The following is a 12,328-nucleotide window of genomic DNA, read 5'->3' on the forward strand; positions in this document are numbered from 1 at the left end:
ACAGAGGGGCTTTCCACTGGAAAAATGGCATATCCTCATTATTACAGTTTAGACTTGGAACAGTCTTTTAGCTAAGTGGACAACACAAGTGTTAGACTGAGACTTTATCTTGAAAATCACTTACCAGAACCTGGGAATGACTATAATTATACAAAGCATAGATCTCAAAATAATTAAGTTCTATAATCAAGTGCCAGCCTCTTTGGGAAATCACTATCAATTCTCTAACATCTTTTCTGCTCTTCCCCCAACAATCTGGTTTTTGTCATGTTCCCAGAGTCATCATCTTAAAATTGTTATCTGACTTGCTTTTCCAACTCCTCTTAAAACCCTTTCATTTCTCCTCATCGCCTACAGATGAAAACTCTTTAAGGCTGTAGGAAGGATCTTTTGTTATATGATTATTTTTAATCTATTTAGACAATTTTTTCCATTACTCTTCTCTTCCTGAAAGCAAAATACTTAACAATCTCTGAATATCCCACAGTTTACACATGCTGAACACTCATCCTTTTTTCTCTCCTATTTTCACCTTGTGGACACCTGCTTATACGTATAGATACTGTTCAAATGTTTGCCTTTTTAGAGACTTCATGACCGTCTCCCAAGTAGAAAACTGATTACACCCTTCTCTGTCCTCTGCCACTGTATCCTGTATATTATATATTAAAATATTTATGAAAATATTATAATTAATTGGTTATATATTTGTGTAAACTGTTAGACCATGAGTTCCTTGAAGGCAAAGTTTATTTCACTTATCTTTAGATCCCCAGTGCGTAGTACATTTTGAGATTTTTGCATTATATTTTGTATCATGTATTTTCAAAAGGAATGTAGAAAAATTGCAGATAGAAGATAATGTTTTTGGGAGATAATTAAGGTGAAGGATAATTTAGAATAGGTAAAATAGCATGAAGCAAGGAGTCAAGTTAATACATAAAATGCATGTACTCTACCTTAAATCCTTTCTATTAAAGGTTGGCTATATGGACATTCATTCCTTAATAAAAGCCATAATATAATGTTATTTTCTTTAATTGCTAAAGGAGGGCTTCAACTTTTTGGGCGTAAGTATTCTAACAGTCAACAGAAATTAGACCTAGTCGGCCATGGAATTTTCATTGTCAATAAGAGAAATCCCCTCAAGCTGTTCAGCAGCAATGCAATGGCTCCTGCTATTAAGGCCTGAATGACATTTCAACACTTGGCCCATATTAAGAGTATGTGATACTCTAGTGTAATATATAATCTATTGAACAATAGCCTCAACAATAACCTTTCAATAATACAGATTTTCATAGTGCTGTGCCTTTTAATTTTCCTTACTCTCGTGCAGTAGAACAAAACCACAGACAGCTCAGTAAAAGCAATTCTATGGTGGTGAAGGGGAAGAGGAAAAAGTGATCTCTGAATATACAAACTTCTAACTCTTGTAATATAATCCAAAGAAACAATGTAAAGAATTTGAGAAACATGTGTACTTTATATCCTTCATATCCTTTGTATCCTTGGTAAATAGAGGATCCTCAGAAGTAATTGAATAAACTAACGAACTTAAAAAAAAACACAATAATCTAATTTTAGCAGAGAACTGGTTGAAAGAGACCCAAGTACTAGAGAATTTGGGTTGTAGAAATTTCCTCATATGTAAGCAGACTCAGTGATGTGCAAGGCCACATTCGAATATAGAGAAGGACTGCTATACGTGGCCAAAGAAAAAAAATACTTGATAAAGAGTTGCTTCTCTGTCCTATGGACCATGTGAACACTGGGCCAGAAATAGACAAAATATTTGGAAATATAGAGGTCTTGACTCTGGTGATATGAGAAAGAGGCGTGGTTCCTGGTCTGAATGAAAATGAGGCATCTCCTGGAACTTTGTGAGAAGAGGGGCAGTAGCTGGGTCTTCACATTCTAGGCTCAGAGAGATGGTAATTTAATTAAAATTTTTAATTTTAATCCCACCGTTGCAAGATGGTAGGATTGAGGCTATTAGTAAATATAGTTGTCCCTCTGTATCCACTGGGGGATTGGTTCCAGGACCCCCACAGATACCAAAATCTGCAGATGCTCAAGTCCCTAATATAAAATGGCACAGTATTTACATATAACCTATGAACATCTTCCTATATTCTTCAAATCATATCTAGATTACTTATAATACCTAATACAATGTAAATGCTATGTAAATAGTTGCCAACATGCAGCAAATTCAAGTTTTGCTTTTTGGAACTTTCTGGAGTGTTTTTTTCAAATATTTTGGATCCACAGTTGTTTGAATCTGTGGATTTGGAACCCACAAATAAGAGGGCCAACTGTAATATGTTTCTGTAAGAACTAGATTCAGACAGGATGTGGAATCCAACTTAAAAGCATTCATTATCTGTGAATATATTAAACAGCACAGAACTAGGTAAAGCAGAGGCCCACGAAACTGTGAGGGCTTAAAGAGAACAAATAATAGACAAGAGAAATCAGTAAAATACACAGTAAGTTAATAGTAAGTGCTACTGAAAACAAAACAAAACAAAATAGGAAAGAAGCCTAGTATCAGAGGTGAGATTGCATTTTAGATAGGCCTCCTTGATGTGTCTTTCTGCAAAGTCCTGAAGATAGGGAAGGAACCTAGTCGTTGGTTTTCTGAGAAAGAACATTCCCAGAAGAAAAAACAGTGGGTTCGAAGTCTTTGTGTAGCTAGAGTAGAGAGGGAGGAGGAGAGTGCTATGAGAAGAAATTAGTGGTAACTAGGCATGTGATGGGTGGATCGTGTAGGGCTTTATTTTGTAGTTAGGATTTTGGCTTTTACTCTGGGAGATGAGGAGCCATTGGAGGGTTTGAGCAGAGGAGCAGCATGAACAGGATCCTTTAGGCTTCTGTACCGAAAAAAAAGATTGTAGAGGGACGAGGGCAGAAGCAGTTAGGAGGCTACTGGTGTAATTCAGACCTAATGCTTAGAATTTGTTACACTGCCATGACTATTTATTAAACCCCTGTTGTGATGATCCAAAGACTCAAAGACTCTTTGACTTCTCACTAGAAATAGAAAATATATCATTTCTGCAACTAAAATGAGCTAATTACTTATTCACTGAATTTATTTATGTCCTGCATCTTTCCAAAGAAGGTGTGAGGTGGATGGGGGAAATGCTATTTTCCTGAGGCTGTATGATAATGTTTTCAACATGGTCTGAAATTTTATATATAATAACTCAGGCAGAATTCAGAAGGAAATAATTTATCATGCCATGAAATAAAGCTTCTTTGAGAAAATAAATACCCAAATAAGATATCCCATGGTAAAATGGGGCATTAGGATCCATTTGCCTACATTGTTCTTTGTATTTCTAAACCTCAAGAATTATCCATTAAAAATGGATTCAGCGACATTGTCATATTCGTGATTGTGTTTCATTCATTGAGTCATTGGTTCAGCAGCTATTTATTGAGAGTCCCTATGTGCTAAGCACAAAGCTAGGCATTGGGGATATGGTAGGGAGTAGAAAATAGTTCCTGCCCTCATCCATGTTACATTCTATTGACAGAGAGAGACAATAAATGAAAAAAGTGATATATAGCTTAATAGATGGTGATAAGTGCTATAGAGAAAATAAACAGTGAAGGGGAAAAAGGAGAAGCAAAAAACTGAGATGATACAGTATTTTCAGTGGAATTGTCAGAGATGTCCTCCATGATAAGGTGAAGTTAAAGAAAAGGTTTTTAACTAAAGTCATGGACCAACCCATGGGAATATCCAAGGGGGATGGCATCCTAGCATCAGAGGCAGTGTGTGCAGAGGGGAGCATGGTTGGTGTGTTTGAAAAGCATGGAGGGATGCTGGACTGAGTTGTCTGGCACAGTGTCTGGAGCATGTGACCAACTGTGAAATGGATGAATGAGTCTCCTGTGTCTTGAAATCTCTTAGCACTTAGGCTAAATTCCAAATACCTCACTGTTGCCAATAAGGCCCTGAGTGGCCTGGCTCCTCCTACTTCTCAAGTCTCCATTTCTACATCTTCACTACCCCCTCCCATCCATTCCGCTCCCCACCTCCTCTACCTCCCGCCTCCCCCACCTCCCCCCACACTGACCTTTCAGCTTCTTGAACAAGTCATGCCCTTCTCAGGGCCTGTACCCTGCACTTTGTGTTCTGTTCTACCTAGAACATTGGGCCAAAAGAAAGGGAAAAAAAAAGGAAAGTATCAAATGTAGAGGTCTTGAGGTAGTTGAAAAAATTTAGATTTAATACCCTGAAAATTTTTTCTAGACAGAAACCTAGGGTATGCATAGAAACTTAATTTAAAAAAGAATGAGAACATCACTTAATTACCCAAGGTTATGTTTTTCACAAATATTCAATTTTAATATGTCATATACGTACACGTATATGAATGACGACTGGAGAATACTCAGAGAAGCATGTTGGATGCAATAAGAAAACTACATAATAAAATATATAATTCACCAAATTTAAATTGATACTTGAAAGTTTGAAGGCATTCTGGGGACATCTCTGTCTTATTTCCAAGATGACACCATTGTTCATAATCTCCACATAAAGTTTCATAAACTAACCTACCAATTTCTATTCTTCTGCTTCTACAACCTAAAACAATAACGTAAATACAAAGGATAAAACAGAATAAAAATAACTAGTAACATGTTAGTAGTTTCGTAATTCTATATTTTTCTTTCCTCTGTACCAAGATGTCTTGCTATATGTAAACTTGTTCATACATGCAGCCCTAAATGATATAGGCTATGCTTCTATTAACACAGATATATTTCCAGTTGAACTCTCTCCTTCCTTATTATGTATATCATTCGTGCATTTACCTAATAAATAGTATATCTTAAAAACGCTGTATGACAGTTGCGGGGGAGTCTACTTGCCAGCATCTTGCCTTTCCTGTGTAAACGATGGTTGAGCTGAGAATCCCATTGAAGTTTCTCAATTGACAGAGGTGAACCTGGAGCTCCAAGCAATCTACCCTCCCAAGAAAGGGCAGTAGTTTTGCAGCCAGCCGGGGAAAGCCTATTCTTTCCTTAATGCTCAATCCTGCCTTTCTGATTCTGCTGGAGTCTGTAATATCTGCATATAATGCTGTCTTCCGTGTTCGCTTTGGTTGTGATTCTTGGTTGATTCCAGATTCCTGCACAAAAAAGGGTGTATCACTTGGGAGTGAAGGCAAGAACATTTGGACATGGGCACCGTTTACTTCAGAAAACCAACCAAGACCATTCTCTCTGTGGACTTGTACTTATCTTACTTTCCTCTTTCACAGTGCCCTCAACACCCAGCCCTAATGCAGCCAAGCAGCTCTGTATCGAAGACTAAGTAAGGGTTTAAAGTAACTTGTATGAAAGGATGAAGCCCTTTTAACTTTTAGCTTAAAGTTTGGGGGACTCTCACAAACGGGACAGTAAAAATGTATCTCAAATGTGACAACGTTTTTCAAGTAATGTAAATTCTAAATGTGAGCTTTCCTAATGTCATCATTTTATGAGCTCAGTGAAACCAAAATTAGATCTTTTACCTATGCAAACACAGAGGGAGAAAATAATTTAATTAGATTTTGGTTGTATGTTATTCTGCTACATAAAATAATACATGCGTATTCTGTGGTAATTGAGAACATTGTGACTGATAGTCCTTTTACAAATTCACATAGTCCTATTGAGTAGACACAGGTAGATGAGACTACAATATAATGGTAGTAATTGGATCTCATTCCATTATTTATGGAAATGTGGGTAAACAATTTCACATAAAAACTAACTAGAGATCACAAGAGAATCTTTTTTAAAAAATAATCGCAAGTTTGAATGATACCTGGAATTTAAAATGTGCTGTTATAAAAGTTCTTTGATTTGATCTTCAAAACAACACTTTAAATTATACTGAGCAGAACATATCATCCATATTTTCAAATAAAGACAATGAATTTCTCAAGTGTTAAATGTAAATGTGGAATGGCCTGTCCAAGGTCACGTAGGTCATCTAGCAGAGCCAGAGTGAGAAGCCAACCACATCTTCTTGTTTCTACTCTCTCCACTTCCTATTTTGTGACACAAGAGGCATTAATTTCCTTCTGTTCCACCCCTTTCTAATGAAACACATTAGCACATTTCTGTAAAAACAGGTAATTAGCATCAATCTGGAAGCTATAATATATTTAGTTCTCAAAACTGAAGTCATTTTCGACAGTAGCAAACTCTAATATTTCTGCAGTTATGTGCTAAAGTCTGAAAAAGTCAATAATTTGCACAAAGAATATGGAAAAATAAGGAATAAAGCAATTACAGAAAATATAAAGTATTTATAAAAACAGATGATAATTCTTGCTTACTGTTTGTAAAGTATAAATTGGCTTGACCCAACCAAATTTGATATTTGTAGGCTGTTTATAAGCTGCAAAAAACTCATGCTTATATAACATTTGTTATGAAAAATGAATATAATTTCCAAGAAAAATGAAAAGAATGACACTACTTTATACCTTTGTAAAATCTCTTTAGTGTATGGCCTAATAGATTGTCATATTGAGGGACATTTTTCTTTTCTTCTTTTTCAGCCTTAGCAGGGATATATTTATTTTAGTTTTTTTAAAGAACCACTTTGGTCTTTATTGATCTTCCATTGTAATAGTTGATAGCATATTTTTTCTAAACTTAAAGTCTCATGTTTAGCAGAACAGTTTTGAGGCTGTATTCTTTTCATTATTAGGAGGTCAAGAAATTAAGTTGCCTTTAAAATTCTATTTTGATTTCACCTTCATAGTTTTAATATGTTGTGTTTTCATTTAGTTCTAATTATTTTTAAATATCCACTGTTATTTCTTCTTTGATATGTAAGTTATTTAAAACTGTTTTAAAATTCACATATATACAGGTTTTAAAAATATATGATTTTGTTATTCATTTATAACAATTGAATTGTGATGAGAAAAATATAACCTCTATGATAACAAATATGTTCAATTTGTTAAGACTTGCTTTATGGCTTTCTATATTGTCTGTTTTTATAAATGTTCCATATATACTTGAGAAGAATGTATAGTCACTAGTTATTTGGCGAAGGCTTTTATATACGGCCATTAAGGTTGTAATTTTTATTCCTTAAAGATTCCATATCTTTTTGAATTTTGAATTAGAAAATAAATTGAGAGAGGTGCATAAATCTTTCACTTTGACAGTAGATTGGTTATTTTTGTTTCTATGGTGCTAACATTGTCACTTTTATCAGTTAAGATGCATTCAGTATTTTTATATAATTTAGTTTAAAAATCTTCCTAGGAGTGAAACATTTTATCATTTTATTTATTTACATAGGGATTTTTTTTATCCCTAATAACACATTTTTGCCCTAAGGTCTTTTTTTGTCTGATATTAATATAGCCACTTCATCTTTTTATTTCATTCCTTTTAGCCTAGGTATCTTTTTTTTTTTTTTTTTTTTTTTTTTTACTTTTGACCTTTGTATGTCCTTAGGAGTTTAGTGTGCCTCATGTAAACATCATGTAGCTGAACTTGTTCATTTTTAGCCAAACTGAAAAATCTTTGTCTTTTAACTTCCTGTTTAGGTCATTTGTATTTACTGGTATTATTATGTTTCAATTTTTTTCTACTGTCTTTTTTTGTTTGTTTTCTATTCCTACCACTTATTCTAGTGCTGTATCTCTCCTTTCTTGCTTTATTTTGGATATTAAAAAAAAAAACCTCTTTCTCGTTTTTTGTACTGGTCTAGAAGTTATGTACTCTATTCCTGTTCTTTTAGTGGTTACCCTTAACATTTTACCATGCAGACTTGACTTCATAAAGTTTAAAATTTATCAATGTAGTATCTTCCACAGGAATATTATTGTCCATATTACTGTTGTTTTCTTGTTTAAATTTCTTCAAGCCCCATTGATGTTATGTAAGTGTTTGGATATACTGACATGTTTACCAGATTCTTTGCCCACCCTTCCTTCATTTCAGATCTTCCTTCTAGGATCCGTTTTTTTTCCCCCTTGAAATACATTCTTAGTGGTTCCTATAGGGGAGAACTGCTTTGTTTAGCTGAGGATATTTTTATTTGCCTGTCTTGAGAGAAATTTTTGATAATTCTAAAGTAACCTGATTTTCTCTTGGCTCTTTGAAGAAATTCCAGATCTGCCACTTACTAGCTCTGGGATACTGTTCAAGTGCTTTGAAGATAATAAAGCTGCCCAAACTATTCGATGCTTGTGAGGATCACATTATATAACGTGCTTAGTAGAGCTTCTAGCACGTGTTAAGCACTATGTAAACAAATAACCTTTCCTTCTATTTTTTTCTCTTCTTATTTTTCTCGTTATTTTTATTGTTGCCTATGGTGCTCTGTAGTTGACTAAAATTTATCTAAGTGAAGATTTCTTTTTGTTTACACTGTTTATTCCACTTGGTATACGTTTTTCTTCCAGAATCTGTGGTTCTACATCTTAAATTTCCAGTTTCTGTAAATTGTCAACTTTCAATTCTTTGAGTGTTGCCTGTATCCCATTTTATATCATTCTCTTCTGAGATTTTGACCAGGAAACTGTATTCTTTTTTTCTATCATCCCTATTTTTAACTTATATACTGTCATGGACTGAATGTCTGTGTCCCCCCCAGCCCGTACCCAGATTCATATTTTGAAGCTATAACCCTCAATGTGATGTTATAATGAGGTATCTTTAGACAAATGTATTGTCCAGTTTTTAATATTAAAAAGCAAAAATTTTAATGACAAACATGTACAGATAAACAACAGCTGCAAAGCAAAGGACAGTTTTTAATATCTACCTATTAGTAAAGGACTACCCTTATATAGTACGTTTTTTAGTAATTTTTAAAATCTGCTAATTTGAAAAAGAAATAAATATCCTTTTATCACTTTAATGTGAACGTCTTCACTCTATAATCTGCTTTTCTGGCAGCATCTCTGAGCCTTCCTCTCCAGTGGTTGCTGCTCATAAAAGTTTAATTCTCTCAGCATAAAAGTAAGCAAGTAAAAGCAAACAAGCAAAATGCTTGTCTTGATGCAAGTGCCATTAACGGTCTTAGAAATTTTGGGCAACTTTTCTTCTTCATTTATAGCATCACTTCATTCATTCATTCATATATTTATTCATTCTGAAAGCATTTAATGAGCACTTCAGTTGGTTAATCATAATGCTTGATGCTGTAGAAACAGAGAGAGGAAACAGTTCCCCATCAAAAACACAGGGAAGGAGGCAGATAAGCAGTTCATTATATTCAGTGAGAGAAAAGTTACTAAGAGAACACATAGAAGGAGCAAACAATGCTGAAGGATGTGGAGAAGATGATGGCATTGAAATTTTCTTGCAGTTGATATTTTACCAAAAAAACTTAGATGTTTCTTTTCACATCATGGACACCCACTCATTTCTTAAATTTGCTTTTGGGTCCACCACTTGAAAGCCACTGCTTTTTTAACATCTACTAATGACTCAAATGGAAAATCCAGTGACTCATTCTTAACCACTCAGCTCTTCAAAATCTTTCATCTCTCAAGATGTAGCTCCAAAGCCCTCTCATTTCTGATTCACATATTTCTTCATCATCCAAACTGCACTCCTGCAGCATTTAATTAATACAAACATAAACAATGCTGACCTACTGTTTTATATTGTATTACGTTTTTGAAATTGTCTTAGCCCACGTCTAAATTTTCATCATTCTGAGGCTATATCATCCACAGAGCCTAACATAGCCCTGAAACCAAAGTATGTGTTAAAAAAGGGCTGTTTAGTGGATTAATCTGGAAGAATATAGAATTAATACAGAAACTATGCAACAGCAGTTCTCTAATCAATTTGAATTACTAAACAATATAAGGAAGTATCAAATTGTGCAGACTCAAATAAGATAATAAGATTCAGGCACAAAGATATGTCATTAAAAGTAAAAATAACTCAGACAAACACACACACACGTTATTCACAGAATACAACCATTCATAAGAATAAATTAACTGCAAGTTGATTTTTTTAACAGATTACCTTTTTATGTTCTTGCAAATAGTGGCAACAAGTTGGCTACTTCAAGTGGTGACACTACAGTTAAATTATGGGACCTGTCTAAAGGCAATTGCATTTTGACCTTCGAAGGACACACCCATGCAGTATGGTCCTGCACGTGGCACTCCTGTGGTGATTTTGTGGCTTCCTCCTCATTGGATACAACTAGCAAAATCTGGGATGTTAATAGGTAAGAAGTACTTTGAACAATATTAGCACTCTCTGTTGATAAATATACATGGATAAATTTTCCCTCAGTGGGAAATTAAAAAAAAAACCCTGTTAATTATAAAACTATAGAGTTACTTAAATAATCTCTGTGAAATCCATTTCTAATTCCATTAATCTCTGTTGATGTAATGAGTTCTTTCTAAATGTAGGTTCAAGATCAATCCTATGTAATCAAATTAGAATTGCTTCATTGGAAAGCTGTTTGTTTTAAGCAAGATAGAGACAAATACTTATTTTAAAGAGTTAGATTTTTAGTTCTCCCCTCCACAGTTCTGCTGTCTCTCTGGATTATCAAACCAACAATTCAGTAGGCATGAAGATGACAGAAATAATTGTTTGCTTTTCACTAAATTTTGATATATTGTAACATTTCCCAAATTAAATGCTTCTTGGCAATTCACAAATTGTAAGAATTAATCCAATTTATTGTAAGCAAAGTCCTATACAATACCATATGCTTTGATCTTAATTCAAGACAGACAAATTTATTATATTTTTGCTATCAAAATACCTGTCATCCATGTATTTTTGGATGATTATTCCACCCTGTTAGGTATACAAATAAGATAAAAAGAGCTGGTATCAAATACCCTGATTGCTTCAGCTAACTAAGGGATTACAGATCATCAGTCAGATTTCTGATGACTTTAATATTTTAATCCATGCCCAGATTCCAAATATAAGTGATAGTGACTCCTCAAAATTTGTGTGAACAGTTATCACTGAGCCATTGTAATTTATTTTGTAAGAGAAAGATGAACTTGCATTAAAGGTGGACACTATTGTTTTGGGGGTCATGGGTAAAACAGGTACCTTTAACAAACTTTCCCCACTCTTCCTTGAATCATGGATGACATATTTAGAAGAGAGAGCACGTAAGGTACTTACAGAAAAGTCAACAGTTTTCCTGGGAGGGTTCCTTGAAAGGGTATGCTCTGTTCTATCTGTAGTTTGATTATCTCTTAAGGCCATGTGCCAGTCATTATGCTATTTTCTCTCAGTACCAAACTCACCCTTCTGTATCTTTTTTGTGATGCTGGAGCTGGAACTTTGCAAACCACATTTTTGCTTTGCCATCTGACTCTCTATTAGGCTTTGGTAATAGTGGGCACCTGCAGGGGACCGCAAGGCTAGAGGAGATAGAGGGGCCTGCTTCTTCCTGTTCCCTTCCTGTGGGCTTCTTCTGGGCTTGTGGTTCCAGTGGACATCCCCTAGCAGCACTTCACCTTAGCAACAGCAGTTTGTTCTCATCACAGCAGCTGAATCCAGTTGACAGTTTTTCCAGTGCTCGCAGAAACAGCTGCCTCATGCCGTCCATCATCAAAGACATTAGTTCCAGCAAACAGGTGCCCCCTTCTCAGAGCTCTGTGTTCCCAACTCTGCATGGCCTCTTTTCCAAGATGAGGAACATCGATACTAGCAATCACGTGCCCCCTCCTCAGAGGGCTGAGTTTCAGCTCTGTAGTGCCCCCACCAAGGTTTTACGTTTCAATAATGCCACTGCAGTCCCTTTGTTCACTCAGTCCTATGGGTGGTAGCTCTTTCCTGCGGTGGCTTTCTCCATGATACCTTAATGTTCTTGCTTTCTAGCTAACAACTTTATGCATAGTTAACAATCCCATATATTAAATTCTTGCCGTTAAAATGTTAAGTGCAAGTTCTGTCTCCTGTCCAGACCTTGACAATTATGGAGCATTAATGGATAAATAGCATAATCCACTTGAGTTACAAAGGTACAGATCAATAATGTTTGTCATATTCTGAATGAGAAAACATAGCTCTAAATAATACATTTTAAACCTATTTCTGTCTAAAATAGTGACAATTTAAGATAGGTTTTAATACTCATGTGTGTACCATTTGGTTATCTGGAATAATCAATCATGTAATTCTTAATTTTATTATGTTTCTATAGTATGTAACCATATTTCACAAATATTTATTATAATAGATTACTGGAATTTTTTAAAACCACTTTATTTTGAAGTATGATTGACATACAGAAAGCTGTGCATATTTAGTGTAAACAACTTGATGAGTTTAAAGATAAATA

General features: G+C 34.8%; 1 protein-coding gene across 1 annotated transcript in view; it reads left to right on the forward strand.

Moving 5' to 3' along the window:
* Positions 1-12,328, forward strand: part of SPAG16 (sperm associated antigen 16) — a 905,158-nt gene that overhangs the window by 471,063 nt on the left and 421,767 nt on the right. The window contains exon 12 of the mRNA XM_036858792.1: positions 10,049-10,234. Coding sequence (XP_036714687.1) covers positions 10,049-10,234 — 186 coding nt within the window. The remainder of the gene's footprint in view (positions 1-10,048; positions 10,235-12,328) is intronic.

This window comes from Balaenoptera musculus, chromosome 7, assembly GCF_009873245.2.
Source record: "Balaenoptera musculus isolate JJ_BM4_2016_0621 chromosome 7, mBalMus1.pri.v3, whole genome shotgun sequence".
Taxonomy (NCBI): domain Eukaryota; kingdom Metazoa; phylum Chordata; class Mammalia; order Artiodactyla; family Balaenopteridae; genus Balaenoptera; species Balaenoptera musculus.